The 17,450-nt window shown below is 36.6% G+C and overlaps 1 protein-coding gene across 1 annotated transcript in view; it reads right to left on the bottom strand.

Moving 5' to 3' along the window:
- Nucleotides 1-17,450, bottom strand: part of LOC580648 (zinc finger CCCH domain-containing protein 3) — a 50,326-nt gene that overhangs the window by 23,712 nt on the left and 9,164 nt on the right. Inside the window, exons 6-7 of the mRNA XM_030975155.1 lie at nt 11,840-11,971; nt 10,954-11,117 (exon numbers count right to left, since the gene is read on the bottom strand). Of these exons, the coding sequence (XP_030831015.1) occupies nt 10,954-11,117; nt 11,840-11,971 (296 nt within the window). The remainder of the gene's footprint in view (nt 1-10,953; nt 11,118-11,839; nt 11,972-17,450) is intronic.

The following is a 17,450-nucleotide window of genomic DNA, read 5'->3' as shown; positions in this document are numbered from 1 at the left end:
GCCAAAGAGCTGCTAACATTTCTACAAGTACATATCAACTAAAATTTGGATTGAAATAATCCTAATTTTCAAAAATGATTAGTATGAACTTCAGACCTAGATGGAACCATATTTCGAAGTGACGTAAATTACTTGAACTATATTTAAACAAAAACTAATGATGACAAGTGAAGTTATCCATGTCAAATTTCCTACATATATCATACAAATCTATTACTATTATATTATGCCTCAGCAACATTGCTATTAAAGGAAGTGCTCTATTTCAGGATGCATCCTTTGACTCAAGTTCTTAAGCCATTTTCTTAGTTTCTCTTTTAGTTTAATTTGTTTACCTTGTATCAAAGTCCCCCATTAGGGCATACCATGCTCATAAGTGACTACAGAAACTTGTGGAGGTAGTATGTCAACATTTGTGGCTTCTAACCCATCTACGATGTATGTGCACTCATTATATCCCTTGTCAGAATAAAGTAATCTGAAACACTACCGGTAGTCTAAAATATATGGAATTATATTTGTGCATTGCAGAGATAGTATAAAGACAATACAGGCCTAGAGAGAAGTGATCAGTGGCGCTAATCGGAAGTAATTGACTCTGTTTAGGTCATCAGCAGTCTAGACGGGACACAAGCTTTGACATACAGCGTGAAAGACAAAACAATCAATGTTTGGAAGAATCATCATCGCACGTTTCACCTTCACGCACGGGCCATGTTATTGTTCTGGAAATGTGACGTCACGTGATCTAGTATCTCTAATCGCCACACATTTAATCTTGCCTAGTTCACACTTCAAGAGAAATGTGAACAGATCCATGAAGGTTACTTTAAAGACACCCCGACCCACAGCCTCTCAAACGGTCCACTTCACACTTGGTACACTATGATATTATAGTCAGTCCTATTGTATCCCTGACTCCATATCATACTCTTTAGATAATAAACATACAATGTTAGTGTTCAACCTTGACTCTATAATGGCCCATAACACACTGGACACGCAATTATCATTAGGAAGCCACTGAAAAGGCTATAATTAAAACCCTCAAAGTAAAAGCAACAAATAATCGATAGCCTTGTGTTTGATTTAGCTTGAAAACATTGACTGAATGAAATCAGGTAAAATATCAACATATAGAAACTTAAATTCAATATATAAGTTGTTCTTTCACCACCCCCCCCCCTTGACTGTAGAACTATAGAGCTCAAAGACTATAGAACTGCAGATACAAGTGTATTTGTCAATGTTTTTCAATTAAACTTCCATGTTGTATAGTTACAATATATGTGTATAGCACAGCAAAACTTGAGATCTTATTACTGCCCTCATTTAAGGTCAATGAAAAAATAGGGATTAATCATTTAATCTGTTGTAAAAGATTAACATTTCAGCAATATGAATAGCTAGAGATATATACAGTTAACAACTGAATTATTCATACCCTTACTGATTATATCATTTTTTAAAGTACTGTATGTGAAAAATTGACTTGTCCCGAATTATGTTTCTTGAGAATGTGACATATTGGGTTGGGTCATATTATGAGACATTTTAATTTATGACGCATGTTATTTATTCATACGATTGTGCCGGTAAATTGTTAACTTGATTTCTTCAATCGTTAAGATTTCATTTTACTGTAGAAGTGTTGCGTAATTATATCACGCATTTATAATTATGAAATCTAAATGTAAATGTATTTATTCCTGTTATTTTTCTGCAAATCCAAAACCATCTGTGGATCGGGAGCTAGCGGATGGGGGGGGGGGGGGGGGGGGGGGGGGGTGGTGACGAGAAATACTATATTATATTATGAGACATTTTAATTTATGACGCATGTTAAATGTAGGCAATAGGAAATTGAGGGGCATATGCACACTATAAATAGTTATCCATATTTATGTACATAGTTTTCTATTGTTAATGTTATATTGTATTTTCTATCATTTGTATTTTCACTGTCAAAAAAGCCATTGGAAGCAAAATTTCTATGTAATGTTTGCATGCATGGACCAATAAAATAATCTTGAATCTTGAATCTTGAATCTATTAAAAGTATTCAACAAAGTTCCTTACTCAACCAGTCCACCTTTCGTTCTTGAGTCACGAAAAACACAAAAAGCATCAACTTTACAAGGGGTATGAATAATTTAAATGTTAACTGTACATGTAATCAATGTGAATGGTTAGAGGAATACAATGTACATTTATGATAAAATCCTTCTCGTGTCAAAATGCCCAAAGATTATGCATTATTATCGCACAAAATATAATGTGGGGCAATGATACCTCTCTCTCTCTCATAAATTGTAGCAAAAGTTGGCAACCTTAGGAAAGGAAAAAAAAATTAAATTGAGTTTCTGACCTTTTTAAGTGGCACAATACCCCATTTAAAGTTGGGTTTTCTGCTTAGTACATTAGCCAGAGTGCACGGGCTACCCTAAAAATTCAATGATATGAAACCACAATACCAATTGCCTTGATGTAAATGACTCTATCAGAAACAACTCATTTCCATTCTCTTCATCAACTCCCACTGCATATGAAAGTATTTCCTAATAATGGTAGAATGATATTATGAAAGTGAGAGGGAGACGGAAAGAAAGAAAAGAAAATAAGGAGAGAGAGAAGGAGAGAGAGAGAGAGAAAGAGAGAGAGAGAAGAGAGAGAGATTAAGGTTCCTCCTCCCCACGAAAAAAATATATATAAACTAATAATAATGAAGCATAAACTGCAGAGCGTATCATGAAATTCATCTACCTGTACGTTGGAAAAGTTGTTAGCATGTAGGGCACAAAATATACAAAACTCTATCTTTATGAGAGGCAGGGTTTTGCTTGTTTTCAAGCCTGCATCTTTGGAAAGGGGGAGGGGCACGTTTTACCCCCCCCCCCCCCCCAAAAAAAAAAAAAAAAAAACAACCTGTTTCAGTCATCTGCTTACACTAAATATGAATATTTCAAACTCCCAATCTTTCGCTTCAGATGCTCTAACAACAGCCTCATCACAAAGAAAGCTCCAATACTTTGAGGCAAGTAAGATGACAACATCGTGAAGAGAAGCCTGATTTGTATGCAACTTGCCCCTCCCCCTTTTCCAAAGATGGAGAATTAAATGGAGTTTAGTCGAGACCCTAGTGTAGAAGAGCTCTGCCTTGTACGATGCAGTTTGGTACCAAGGGCAGTTTCAACTACCTAAAGTATATTGCATCCATATTAATTCTAAAATATGAAGAAAAAAAGCATTATTTCTTCTTGAAACTGCAAATGGACTCACAAATTGGGAAGTTTTATACAACGGAACACTGTTGTAAACGAGATGAACCCAACGGACACATAATAAAGAGAAGAATGAACCCAGTGATTACCGGTAGTTGCATTAACACTGACGATTAACTCACATTTGCAGTGTATTCAATAATGCCCCCTCTCAAACATTATATCATTATCTCCCCCCTTTTTTGTTTCGTTTTTTTTTCAGGGAAAGAAAATATACATACTGTATAACGAAACATGCATATTATGTGAGTGTATATGTTAAGTTGATAGTATTTGGCAATAATGGTCATAAACTGACTGACTTGCCTAAAATAAACAACAACATTGATAAAGGTAATACAAAGTATTGGGAATTTTGAAAACTGGGTGGATAGTGATTCTTTACAATTTTGATATATTTGGATGCCCCTCTGTATGTATTATAAGCACTATGAAATTTAGCCCCTTAAACACTTCTGCTTTTGAGAAAAATTGAATATTGATAAATTTCATATAGCGCCTACGGCCGTTTAATGGTAGCTGCGACCGTGAAAATCTCAGAATATGTAGTTGTGATATATAATTTCCAAATGGGAATAGCTAATCGGTCGATTTTAGTCAAGAAACATTTTTTTATAGCTTAATTGACATCTTGACGTTGAGAGGGGGCTATACAACATAAAGAGTTATTATTTTCAATTTCATAACTTTAGACTTGATTTCAACTGCGACGACTATCAATGAATATTGTCGGATCTTATATGCTTCCCGATATGTTCATTTGAACCAAATTCATGACCCCATACCAAAACTTTGTATTACCTTTAAATGATTGTGGTTTTTCGCTCCTGTACAATCGCATGCAGAGTAGTGACAAGCAGCTCACCAAAAAATCGGAATGAGCAAACGTTAACGTTTTTAAAGGGTTTTTCCAGTCTAGTGTAAACGGCAGTAAAAAAAAAAAATCCAAATTTTTTTCAGAACAGTGTTTGAGCTGTTATGGTGTAAATGGGTCTATACTATAGTACACATTAACATCTCCATCTTTTTACCAGGAGAAAACCCTTCCCAGATCATGTTCCTCAGCACATGATTAAACTTTGAAAGCAATTGTGACATCTCTAAAAGGTGCTGATTCCTCATATAACCCCCCAAAAATAAACAATTGGAAAGATAGAAGACTGAAAGTGGAACAGGTGTCAACACATACAGGGAAAGAACGTGACCCACAAACATTAGGCCCATCTTCACTATCTCGAGATTGCCAAATATCCAGCTGTTTGAACTATCCCGATCGAAACTATCCAGCTAATTTGCATTTCATTAGACCGAAGTAGCAAATTAGCTGGATAGTTGGTCGGGATAATATCCCAAGATATATCGGTCTAGTTTGCAAAATATCCTACTATTTCCCAACTACCAGGATAGTTTGCGACCGTCTTCATTAGACCGAAGTACGGAGTCAAATATCCCGATCCCATCATGCACAAAGATTTCCGGCGCACATGCGATCTATACCGCTCAGCGCGCTAGTACAACAACAAGTGAACACGGAAAACCGGAAATCGTTGTGCATGATGGGATCGGGATATTTGACTCCGTAATTCTGTCTGAAGCAGGTCGCTAACTATCCCGCTAGTTGGGAAACAGAGGGATATTTTGCAAACTAGACCAAGATATCTTGGGATATTATCCCGACCAACTATCCATCTAATTTGCTACTTCGGTCTAATGAAGAAGCAAATTAGCTGGATAGTTTTGATCGGGATAGTTCAAATAGCTGGATATTTGGCAATCTCGAGATAGTGAAGACGGGCCTAATGTGAACTGTCCTATTTGCTATGGATGGAGATTATCTTGTCCATCTGATTGACACCTCTTTCCATTTTGTGCTGCACCCTTGAAACTGTCAGATACAGGGATGTTCATTAAGTCATCCTATGACGTATTAGTACAGAATTAAGCCGTCAGGGACAGTGTTGGATACATGTAGTTCATCACGCATTGTAAACTCATACTGATAGTAAAACTAGTCAAAATTTTCCCATCGCCTATTTTTCATCCAGAAAGGAAAAATGGCAGGCTTTTTCAGGTGGATGAAGAATCTAGGTTAATTGAAAACGATTCTGGCCTATCCATTTTCTCTTCTGCAGCCTATCACGAAGTGTTGAAAGTTGTAATCAAACTTGGATAAATATTTGTCTTCCCCACATTGATCCTGTGTTGGTAAATGGACAACAGAATGACAGATAATTTAGTTGGGCCATGGTACTTCCACCTTCCAGGTTGGACGCTAGTTGGTACCAGGACAGATAAATACCGATCCCATTCACACTAGAAAAACAAGGTATTGAAGATAGCTTGGTAAAATTGAAATTAGCTGAACAAAAAATGCTCTTGCAGAATATTTTCACCGTTCTTCACCCTTCCATAGCTCCATTGTGGAATGTGGAGTAAATTTTGCCTTGCAATGACAGAGCAGTTTGATTTCTGACAATATATCTATTATCTTTCATGCAAAGAATTAAGGACAAACTTAAAATCATTTTCAGAGCAGTAGCATTATTATGAGCACTCTATGAACCTCACATCCAGCAGAACAGTTAAGACTTTTAGAGAATTGCTTTCTAGTGTAACGTAGTCAATAATAATAATAATAATATATACAATATTCGAAAGGTGCCATTTCCACTTGAAATCAAATGCTCACAGTGTGCTTGAGAAACAAAAACACACAAAAAAGAAATCACATAAAAGCACCTGTATTATAAACAAAGGAACAGAAGTAAGATAGAACATAAAATATTATACAAATAATGAATGGTTATGAGTTCAATAGTGTGAATATTTTCTTGAGTTGAAAGATTAACATTCTATTCAATGAGGCTTCAGCCGAGTTGAATAGAATTAACGTTAATCTTTCAACACTATTGAACGAATGAAAAACATTAATTATTTGTTTTATACAACATCGAAGAAGATCTAATAGAACGTTAATCAACAAATTATGCTTTACTCCTTATATTAAAGATAAATTAAAGTTGGAGTCAAGCCTTCTCGATTACATTCAGATTGCCTTTGCGTCAGATACACGTAGGGATACGGGCACGGCAGAGAGGTACGCAGTCTGCATATAACCAAAAATCCATGGCGCATATAACCAAAAATGCACGCCCGTGCAATATAACATCTATGTGTATCATCTATGAATATCATGTGACCAACAATCCCCCAATCAAATGACAAGGATCCACGTAATGTAGGTGTTGTATAAAATGGAATAATTAATTTTATTCCAAATTGAAAATATATGTTCAAAGATTATTTTGTTGTACAGTTATGCAAACTCTTTTTAAACAGCTATGGACCCAGTCCAGAATCTGGCCAGTTTTTTTATATGATATTCCCTACAATCGATTCACACCGCCAAAGATGGCGTTATCAATAAACTCATTTATACGCTCACCGGCCCGGCCTATTTTTTCACTGGGCGTTCCAATTCAAGGATCACGCCATCTTCGGCCAGAAGCAGCATTAGGCACGTCTTCATCATCTCGAGATTGCCAAATAGCCCGCTATTTCTGATTTGGGAAATAATCCTGAAGTTACAAATCGGGTCTTCATCAGCTCGAGATTCAACCTTGAAACTTGAAACTCGACCTGGAGAAATTAGCTCAAGATATTTTGCTCAGCGTTGGCGCATAGTGCGAGTCTTCGGTTTGGTGAAGACGGTGCGGACAAATAGCTGGATATTTTGCAAACTATCCCAAGATATCTTGAGAAGACAATCCCGACCAAATATCTCGCTAATTGCAACTTCGGGCTGATGAAGACGCAAATTAGCTGGATAGTTTGCGATCGGGATAGTTCAAATAGCGGGACATTTGGCAATCTCGAGCTAGTGAAGACAGGCCTATTGCGTTGGTGTGGTGGGGATCAAAATTAAATAGGCCAGATTCTGGACTACTATGGACCTTGATTCTCCATCAAGTCGGTAGCTGGTGTCTCTTCACTCAATCACTATAAATAGAGAAGAGTGCACTTCAATTGAAGAAAATTGCCAAACCCTTCATTCAGATAAGCAAAATCATGCACAATTTGTATCACCATAACATCATGGCCAGACAATGACTAATTAACTTTTTCTTTTCAGAACATTCTGAAGCATGACATTGTTTAGTGAATGGGTAGTTTGACCATCTTTTTAACAAAGGACTTGATGAGGAAGCAAGGTCCATCGCTGTGTAAAAAAGAATTAGGGTAACTGTAATTGTGCAGGGCCTACAGTAGCTGCATTTTCACTGCGAGCCCAAAACATCGATTTTCCCTCACCGGCTTTCCTGTGCTTCATAGCAAGCACTGAACTTTGTGTAAACTAAACTGTGCACATCCCTTAAAGCCTGTCTGCACTAGTTTGGCCAGGGGGGATTAGACCTCCCTGCAAGGTAACTGACAGGTATTTATCTCATCAAATCAGCTCTCAATTAACATAAGAAAAAGAGGATCATGGGTACCAACAGGCAAGCAGTTATAAGTACTACAGTGGCGCTTTAAACTAGTTTCTGTATACAATGTTCTATTTTAGAATGTTCTCATCCTATGTGTATGCTCCTTTAGCTATAGGCCCAAAAATTATTGTACTTAATTCTTTTTAGTACATTTCTTGATACTGCGTTTCCTCTCGTGTGAAAGGTCTCCTATTTAACAAGTGTATCTGGGGTCTAGGCCAGCCTGCATGGAAGTTCTTCTAGCCCCATATACCAGGAATAGAATTAGCCATTAACGACCACCTGTGAAAGCTATACACAGCCGATCAGCTGGCAGTTATCTGGGATGAAGTCATTCATCAAACAATAGCTGCATTCCAACCCTGACTCCAAACGTCCTTGGAAACAGGGCTGGTGGAGAATGGGAACAGAACTTTTTACTGCCACCATGTTAGAAAGTACCAGTATAGTACTTGTGCATGTATACAACTAATTTGTGCAATATAAATATCAATATCCTCATTTATTCTTGATGTAGGTTTAATCAGTGTGTTGTATTCTTATTGTAAATGCACCAATCACAAAAATAAAATATTATGCTCCGTGTGATCGGGGTTCCATGTATACTAAATTCAAATTATGAGCTACAAATAGTACTTTCTTTAAAGAGATATTACCAGTTTAAATGCACTCTCAATAAATATTAATGTGACTTGTGAAAAGACTAGTCAATGCACCAGTGTGGGCTCGCACAAGATGGATTCTGTGAGCTAGGTTTTACCAAAGAGAGAGCTGGTATCTCTTTGGTTTCACGAGCACCAGCCATTATTTTCTTCATATCCTTCACCCGTTAACTCATAAAATGAAGAGGAAATTTTTATTTTTAATTTAATATTCAATTGTACATGCACCCTAAATAAGATTATTGCGAATATGTTTCTATATACATCCTCTGTATGGAAAATATCTATCCTGTCATCAACAACAGAGAAAATGAAAGTTAATGAAAAGTACAAATGTACATCACAGTGTTGCAAATTTGTGTTTGACTGATCCCGATTGAAAAAAATCATTACTTTCTTATTTTTAATCACAACGTCGATCTGGCGCTGCTCATGCAGTGGCTGCCGGACTCACGATCAATTGGGCAAAGAGAATTTCCATTTTTAGTTTAATACAATTTGGAGTGGACTTTAAAAGATTATTATTATTATTGTTTCTCAAACTTTCACTGACATATGTTCCTGTCATTTTTCTGCTTCAGTTAAAACCAACTTAATATCAAGGTGGACTTCAAGGTTAATTATATACATTCTAGCTGCAAATGTGTGTATAGCACGGTTTCCTTTGCAATATGACTGACAAAAGTGGGAGAAGCTTGATGTTGGCAGATTCAGATATAACCACAGTTTCAAAGAATTTTCTAACTAAATTATTTTGTTTCCTTTTATTGTATAAATGATTACCCAACTGTAGTAGAATTACAAGACCATACAATTACACACGTATTAGGTATATTGAAAACAGAATCATGATGCAATAGTTGTGTTTCAAGTGTAAATGGTGAAATAAATAACAACTTCAGCTTAAACCCAAGGCTATTGTGACACAGAAAGAGGACCTCTAATGTGCCCCATTTGGGACTATCTGTCTCCTGGTTAAATTGACTTAATTGGGGACTGGTTCTCCAATTGACGAAACATGATGCATTTCAATTTGTCACCCACACGCTGTAAAGCAATCCAACTTGATTAAAACAAATCACGAAGGTTTACAGTAGATTCATGATCATTTCAGAGACTTTTCTTTCTTTTATTGATGTACCATGAATGGCTAATGTCATTACTGTGGTATTGGGGCCTGATGTTTCTGCACCTGTGTCGTTGCATATTTGCAAATTATCAAAGATGGAATATTCATATTTACCCACAAAATGTAATCTACTAGTGGCAAATCAAGCATGGGATACAGGCCTAGTGTAAAGTTATATTTTGAGGTTGTTAAGTACTTTACAGATATACTAGTACTGCTACTGCTACTACTACTACTACTATTTCTGTGACTGCTACTTCTACTGCTGTTGTACTACTGCTTCTGCTACGTACTGCTTCTGATTCTGCTTCTACTTCTACTTCTACTACTATTACTTCTACTATCTCTACTGCTCTTTTCTAATACTACTGCTACTACTGATACTGCTGCTACTACTACTGCTACTGCTACTGCTGCTACTACTACTTCTACTTATACTACTTAGTCTACTACTACTACTACTACTACTACTACTACTACTACTACTACTACTATTTCTACCAATAATAATTTACGGAATACTGATCAGAGCACTGATATAACAAAAAGAAAAAAATCTATTTGGAACAATAACATAATAACACCTAGTGGTAAACACGGTAGTTATCAATAAAAGCAAAATTAGGCATAGTATCCACAACAATACTGTAAAAGAAAAGGACATATACCCCATCCCGTCCCCTCCCCCCTCTCACTCAATCCCCCGTCTTATTTGAGTGGACATCACTGGGAATTTTTCGTCGTTTCCCAAGAGGGTTTTGCCCTGGGGTGAAATAAGGGACAAAACCAAATGCAAGTTTCATGAACTGGTCACTGGAAGTAAGTAGGGAAAGTGGGAAACACATTGTATGTAAAAAGTTGTAAATCTTGGAGATTGGTTCAGTAAACCAATACACATATGCATTTTCACATCATGAAATTTGAGTGTAAATTGAATTAAAAAAATCCTACTCATGACTTCACACACTGGTCAATACAACTTACATCCAATAATCCTATACTTGCCTCCTATTATTGATGAGAAGTACACAACAGACTTTCAACTTGCATATTTATATACAGTTGATCTCTATAGCTTTGGCAATCACTTTAATCTGAGTACACACTTGTTTTTCTTCTTCCCGTGAGTAAAATGTTCTATTCAACATTTTAATACGTCTAGAGTTTTCTCCCTTCATCTTTTATTGTACCTAATGTCATTTTGGAACTCGGAAACATTCGAAAGGAAGGAAACCATCATATGGTCTTTCACTGTTGTATTGTAACTTGATATTTAGTATGTCCAAAGGAGAAATGCAATTACAAAGAACTCCATGGGAAAATTTGGTTGTATTTTATTGTTATTTTCCATGTAAAAGTGTAAAAGTGAAATAAATTGCTAAAACAGTATTTACCTTTTTGAAGGGACCTTCTCTCCCTCACTCGCTCTCCTTTTCACCCCTTTCCTTCCCTCGCTCTTGGTCTTGCGCTTTCGATGCCAGAGAGGGCACTTGTTACCCAGCTTGCATTGCCCAGTCTCGTTGAATTCCGCACAATCCAGGGTGTGTTTATTTTTACACTAAAAAGAAAGATTATTTATAAACTTCAATTCATTTATCAACTATTTAATTTTCCTCTTTACAAAGGCCAGGTACATGTACATATTTTGTATATTCTTCAGTAGTCCAGAATCCCCTAGAAATGATATGACCAGTCTTTTTTTTATTAATGACAATCACACCTAGATTTGTATGATTGGCTAAAGATTATTCTCTCTTTGACAACTTTTTCATTAAATTGTAATCATTAGAAATTTATTAAACGAGGAGGCGTGATAGCTCAGTCGGTAGAGCATTGGTCTCGTAATCCGGTGACCCGGGTTTGAAACCAAGTCGATGCGCTAGTGCCCTTTGGTAAGGCATTAATCCTCATTACCAGGTCCCTCGGAGAGGACCTAAAGCCGTCGGCCGTCTGGTTGCTTACTTACAAGCATTTATGCTTTCTTAGCAGTCGGGTACAAAAACCAACCACCACCAAGTAACGATCGGAGGCTATTCCTATTCAAGAAATATACATGTATATACGTGTAAATAGGGAATATAATACTACATCTGTTCAGTTCCAGAAGCGCATTCATTCTGTGTTTAACGTGACTTATTGTCCATTCGGACTCCAAACAGATACCGGTAATTCATAAAATATGACACATCATCATCCTACATTATCAGAAAGTCTTTGAATCGGATCATGCACCAATCAACATATATTGTAAAACACAAGACTGAACAGGGATTGTCTCACCTTGGCCCCACGAGGGCAGTATCCATGGAGGAATTCCTGACACACCTCTGCCTTCTTGCTGACTTTGACATGGGAGTAGGGGCAGTCGTCACGGTTACACACCCCTTTCAGGAAGTACACGCATACTGGCATCTGAGGAAGATAAAAGACAAATATTCATTCATTGGTTAGAAAACTCTCTTTCTACTGCAAAATTTCTTTTTTCACATGTATTTAGCTTGTTGTGAATACGACCAGGGCTCAAATTAATTTTTTGTCCACGGGGGCTCTTCCCCCGAAAAAAGAGCCCCCGTGAGCTTTCTCACGGGGGCTCTTTTATTACTGACGGGGGCTCTTTTGTATACAAATATCCATTGAATTGGTACCTATGATGCTCCTCAATTATTTGCTATTTCAGCATTATCATTTCAATCAGCATTTTCCCTCTTACAAATTTACAAGCTACATAGCTGTTACTGGCCTGTGTATATAATATATACGCATACAACATTGATCTTTATGATGTCTTTAACGTGACATATCTTCTTCTCCCCTTGCAAACGTAAAAGAAAACATGGTCATTAAAAGGGATTAAGCGACAAATAATGATTGTGATTCAAATTAATGCGAATATTTGTTTGAATAAGCACTGCTATTCACCCGAATCTTCTTTGTAAAAACAACTTTTACAAATCTCAGCCATGCTTATTGAGTTGAGACGTTTCATTCAATTTAAAATACCCATTACATAATACACTTCTCCTAATCTCAAAGTGATCTTACATCACAGTGGCAGAATTGCATGGCTGAGATTTGTAAAAGTCGTTTTTTACAAAGAAGATTCTGGTGAAAAGCATTGCTTATTCAAAAAAAATGCTTGCATCAATTTGAATCACAATGATTATTTGTCGCATGGTCCTTTTATTAAATAACCTTGTTTTCTGTTTTGTTTGCAGAGGGAGAAGAAGCTATGTCACGTTAAAAAATCATAAAGATCAGTTGTATTATGCGTATATACATATGATACCAGAACAAATGTTGATTATCAGAATGTCATTTTGGAATACCTCTATACAAATACCACATTGTCTTTAGCCCGTGTCAGTATTAGTATGATCCAATATAAAGCTATTATTCTTTATTTAATTTAGTATAATGCTTTTCCTCAAAAATTGTTTTGCTATTTTTTTTAGGGTTGAGACGCTAAGAAATGGTTTCAAATTTACATTACACGAACCCTGAACCATTGCAAAATGATGGTGGTTCTCTCTCTCTCTCTCTCTTTATTTATTTTAATCATGCATTATCAACTACATATAAAGCAGCAACCAAAAACTTAGGGTTATCTGAGATAGGTGAAAGTAAGAGTTAAAAAGAAAGTCATGCTCAAACGGCGCTTCACTTCCCCCCGCCCCCTGAAACAAATAAAATAGATTAGTAGTCCTCCTCTCCAGAATCCCCCTCCCCCCCCCCCCCCCCCCGCTTTAATATCACATTTTCACTTGGCAGCCCAAGGGGCCGGGGGGGGGGGGGGGGGGTGGGAGGAGGGGGTTAAACCTCTACCCCCCCCCCCCCGCCGTAGATCTGCCCATGTTACCATATCATTCCACGCAGGGGCGGCGATCCCGGGGGGGGGGGGGGGGGCGGGGGGGACACGTCCTCCCCTCAATTTTTTAGGGGACTTGGACGTGTTACGTCCTTTTAAGGCACTGGCAATCACATGTGACGTCCTTTTAAGCACTGGCAGTGCCTTAAAAAGGAGGTCACACGTTGCAGTCCACGTTCTCATCGTGCAAATCTAAAAGTCCCTAATATTGATTTACTTGTCGAGGTTCATTATTTGCTGACAACGAAAAACTTCTCCAGGCCATGACCATGTTTCTGCCCTTGCCCGATCGCCTCCAGCTCCAGCAGACATGGCGCGGCAGCGTGCACACGCACCGCTACTAACGGCGCAGTAGGCCTATAACCACTGCTGACGGCGGCACTGCATTGCGAGCTGAATCGGTAATAATAGGCCTACTCATAAAACGAGAAATCTTGCACGCTAATCTTAGTTCCATTTCATTGGTTTAAGGTTTGAAAATTGAAACTCAATATTGTGTTAAAGTTATAACAGAAAAGATTATCTTTATTTTATAATTCCACCGGGGCGATTTTTAATTTTGCAATCGCCCCCGTGAGCAACCTGACGAGAGCGATTTTGTAGCTCACGGGGGCGAATCGCCCACCGCCCCCGTGTTTTTTGAGCGCTGAATACGACACAGTGTAGGGACCTATAAAACTGACACTGTCAATATTTGACCATCAGAAAAGATGTCCCTTTCATTATTCTAAATATTGATGTTAAAGGTAATATAAAATTTTGGTGTGGGGACATGAATTTCGTTCAAATGAACATATTGGAAGCATATGCGATCCTACATAGTTGTCGCGGTTGAAATCGAGTCTAAAGTTATGAAATTGTAAATAATAAAGTTTTTATGTTGTAAAGCTAATAGCTCCCTCTCAAGGTCAAGATATTAATTAAGCTATAAAACGATGTTTCTTGACTAAAATAGACCAATTAGCTATTCCCGTTTAGAAATTAAATACTACATCTACATATTCTGAGATTTTCATGGTCGTAGCTACCATTGCACGGCCGTAGGTGCTAATTGAAATTTATCAAAATCTACCGGGAGCACGGGTAAATTTTATATTCAATTTTTCTTGAAAGCAGAAGTGTTTTAGGGGCTAAATTTTCTAGTGCTTTTAGTACTTCCAAAGGGGCATCCGAATATATCAAAATTGTAAAGAATCACTATCCAATGAATTTTCAAAATTTCCCAAAACTTTGTATACCTTTAAGACAAGGCTTCATATATGTATGCTGTGATGTCATATCTCATATTATCACCCTCTATTTTGTCTTTGTATGCACTCGTAAAGTATCGTACTGCTGTTTCAAAAACATAATTTTTATGAAAAAAAAAGCACTCTATACTACCATTATAGATTTACAAAATTACATGTACTTTAAACTGTTTTTCACATAGAATATAAAGCTTGTTGTGTTGTGTATACTAGGGACTAGTTTTACAACAGTGTTTTGAAAACGATACTGCCCAGAAGTATTCACATCATTTCACACATCACACATATTACACCAGTTTTTATAGTATGAGGTGGTGCCAGCCATACACTAAATAAAGAATAAGAGCAAAAAAGTAACTGTAAATTCAATTTCTGGACACATTGAGAACACATTATTCTACCTGCTGTTTTTGGTTCTTTCTCTTTGCAGACCATAATTTCACACGGCTTTACGGCTTAATTCCATAACTGATTAGATAAAGCTGTATTGTCAAAACATTTGGACGCTGGCCAAATTTCCAGACAGAAACAATGTCAAGTTTCCCATCTAACTTCAGCTGTGTCCACACCTACAGGCTTTTGGTTTTCCAGAACTTAATTCTCTAGATAAGAGACCTGAGTAGCATTGCTCAGTCAGTATGAAAATCTTCCAGAAAATGTTGTTGTTGAAAGATTACTTTTACTGGCACTTATATATCATTGAATTTTGAATATTCACAAGGAGAGAATATATTTTTGATGTGCATGTCAGCTTCCAATATATGAATTTAAACTTACACATGTAACACTTGGTGAAAGATCAGTCTAAGTTAAGCTCACTAAAGTGTTTAAGAGGAAAGTCTCAATATGTCTCTTGGATCAACTCTATTTGATAAGCAGAGTTTAATCACACATTTTTTAAATATTTTTTTAAAATAATTTTTTAAAATTTTATTTATTATTATTATTATTATTATTATTATTATTATATTTTTTTTATTTATTTATTTATTCTATTTATTTATTTATTTTTTTTTTTTAGGGGGGGGGGGGGGAATAAACTACAGGGCCTACTCTTTATATGCTATAAATGATTAACTATAAGGCAAAAAGCTTGTACTGTATTTTCCTAATGCTAACTCAGCTACAGTGTACAACTGCCACAGACAAATCCTAGAAAGTTTTAAAAAAAACTTCTTCACTTGGTTTGGTTGCTAGGTTTCTGCTAAGAATTCATGGTATGTTTGTATTTATAACCAAGCAACCACAGAACCAACATTTTTAAATGCTAGGGACTTGGTTTTGAGGATTAATGCTTTTGCTTTTGATCTCCCGGAAACAAGACCACTGCTCTTCCACCGAGCCATTCTGCATCTTTCTGCCCGTCGTGTACTGATGCGTTTTTATTTTTTATTAAAAAAAAAAAGTAGTTACAGATATTGGTGTTACATTCAATGTGTATATTTACAGGAAATTACATGTCGGTTTGCTGAAGCTTTAGAAATAGTGTGCAGGAAGTCTAACTTCCATACCTTGTATTTCCTGAAACTTGGCTGTTGTGTGAACATGACTTGTGGCCTAACCTTGTCATGTGACACAGACATCTCAACTTGTCTTGTTTATACAATCAAACTCATTTAGGAAATCCAGTAATGGCCAATGACGTTTCCGCTGGCGAATTAATCAGGGCTCTTTTATTTTTTCCTTTTTTTCGTCTACACTTTCCTATTTTCACTTCTGGTCGTTGAGTATGTAGGGTGACATAAAATTATTTGGTTGATTGGTTGAACCTTGAACGCTGAGCTCTGTTTCCCTTTCGGTGGCGGTTCAAGTGCAGTGCGCTTGCGTCAAGGTCATGTGACTTGCACGTGATAGTGGAGTACTGTTTCTCCACAATTTCTCACACATTTAATATACATGTAGTCATTGTTTTCAAAATGTCCAAAAGTGTATTTATTAAACAGATTTGCACAAAAATAAATTATAAATTCCCATTCACAATTTCTCACATGTTTAACATACATGTACCGGTAGTCATTGTTTTCAATATGTCCAAAAGTGTATTTATTAAACAGATTTGCACAAAAAGAAATGATAAAGTCCCATTCATATATCTATTCAAAATGTAAAGATCCACTTCTCTGTACTATCTATTCATTTAAAAAGAAGCAGTAACTGACACCCTACATGTACAGCGAACACCTAAATTATAAATATTCCTTGTAAATCTGATGGTTTCTTGTGTTTTTCGTAACTCAAGAATGAAAGTTGGATTGGTTGAATTAGGGTCTTTGTTTTTATGTCACATTCTCAAGAAACATAAATTAGAAAAAATCAATTTCTACACATACTGACAAAATTACAAAATTTGGTAAGGTTATAAATAATTTAGTTGTTGTATGTAATACATGTCTGTCTCTCTTCTCTCTCTCTCTCTCTCTCTCTCTCTCTCTCTCTCTCTTTCTGAAATGGTTTGTTTCCCCCTGAGTGCTTCTTTCCTTTCTAATTTTCCTTTTTCACAAGGGCAAACTTTTCAATTGCGAGACTGAAACGGTGGACAACATAATTTCCTAAATGTATTGTTTTGTTCTCATCAAGCCTTGAATAGTCTGTTGATAGTCTATGTTGATGAGAGTGGTTGCTTCCATAGGAAATAAAACAAGAAAATGGTGAAGAATAATATTTAAGCCGGTGCTAAAAAACGAAGCAGATGCACGCAATCAGTTATAAAGTGAGCAGAAATAGTATAACCATTCTATGATCCTATTCATGTCAATCGAATCCTGACAAATATTCA

Source organism: Strongylocentrotus purpuratus, unplaced genomic scaffold (genome assembly GCF_000002235.5).
Source record: "Strongylocentrotus purpuratus isolate Spur 01 unplaced genomic scaffold, Spur_5.0 spur5_scaffold_8, whole genome shotgun sequence".
Taxonomy (NCBI): Eukaryota; Metazoa; Echinodermata; class Echinoidea; order Camarodonta; family Strongylocentrotidae; genus Strongylocentrotus; species Strongylocentrotus purpuratus.
This window is presented reverse-complemented; position numbering and strand designations above follow the sequence as displayed.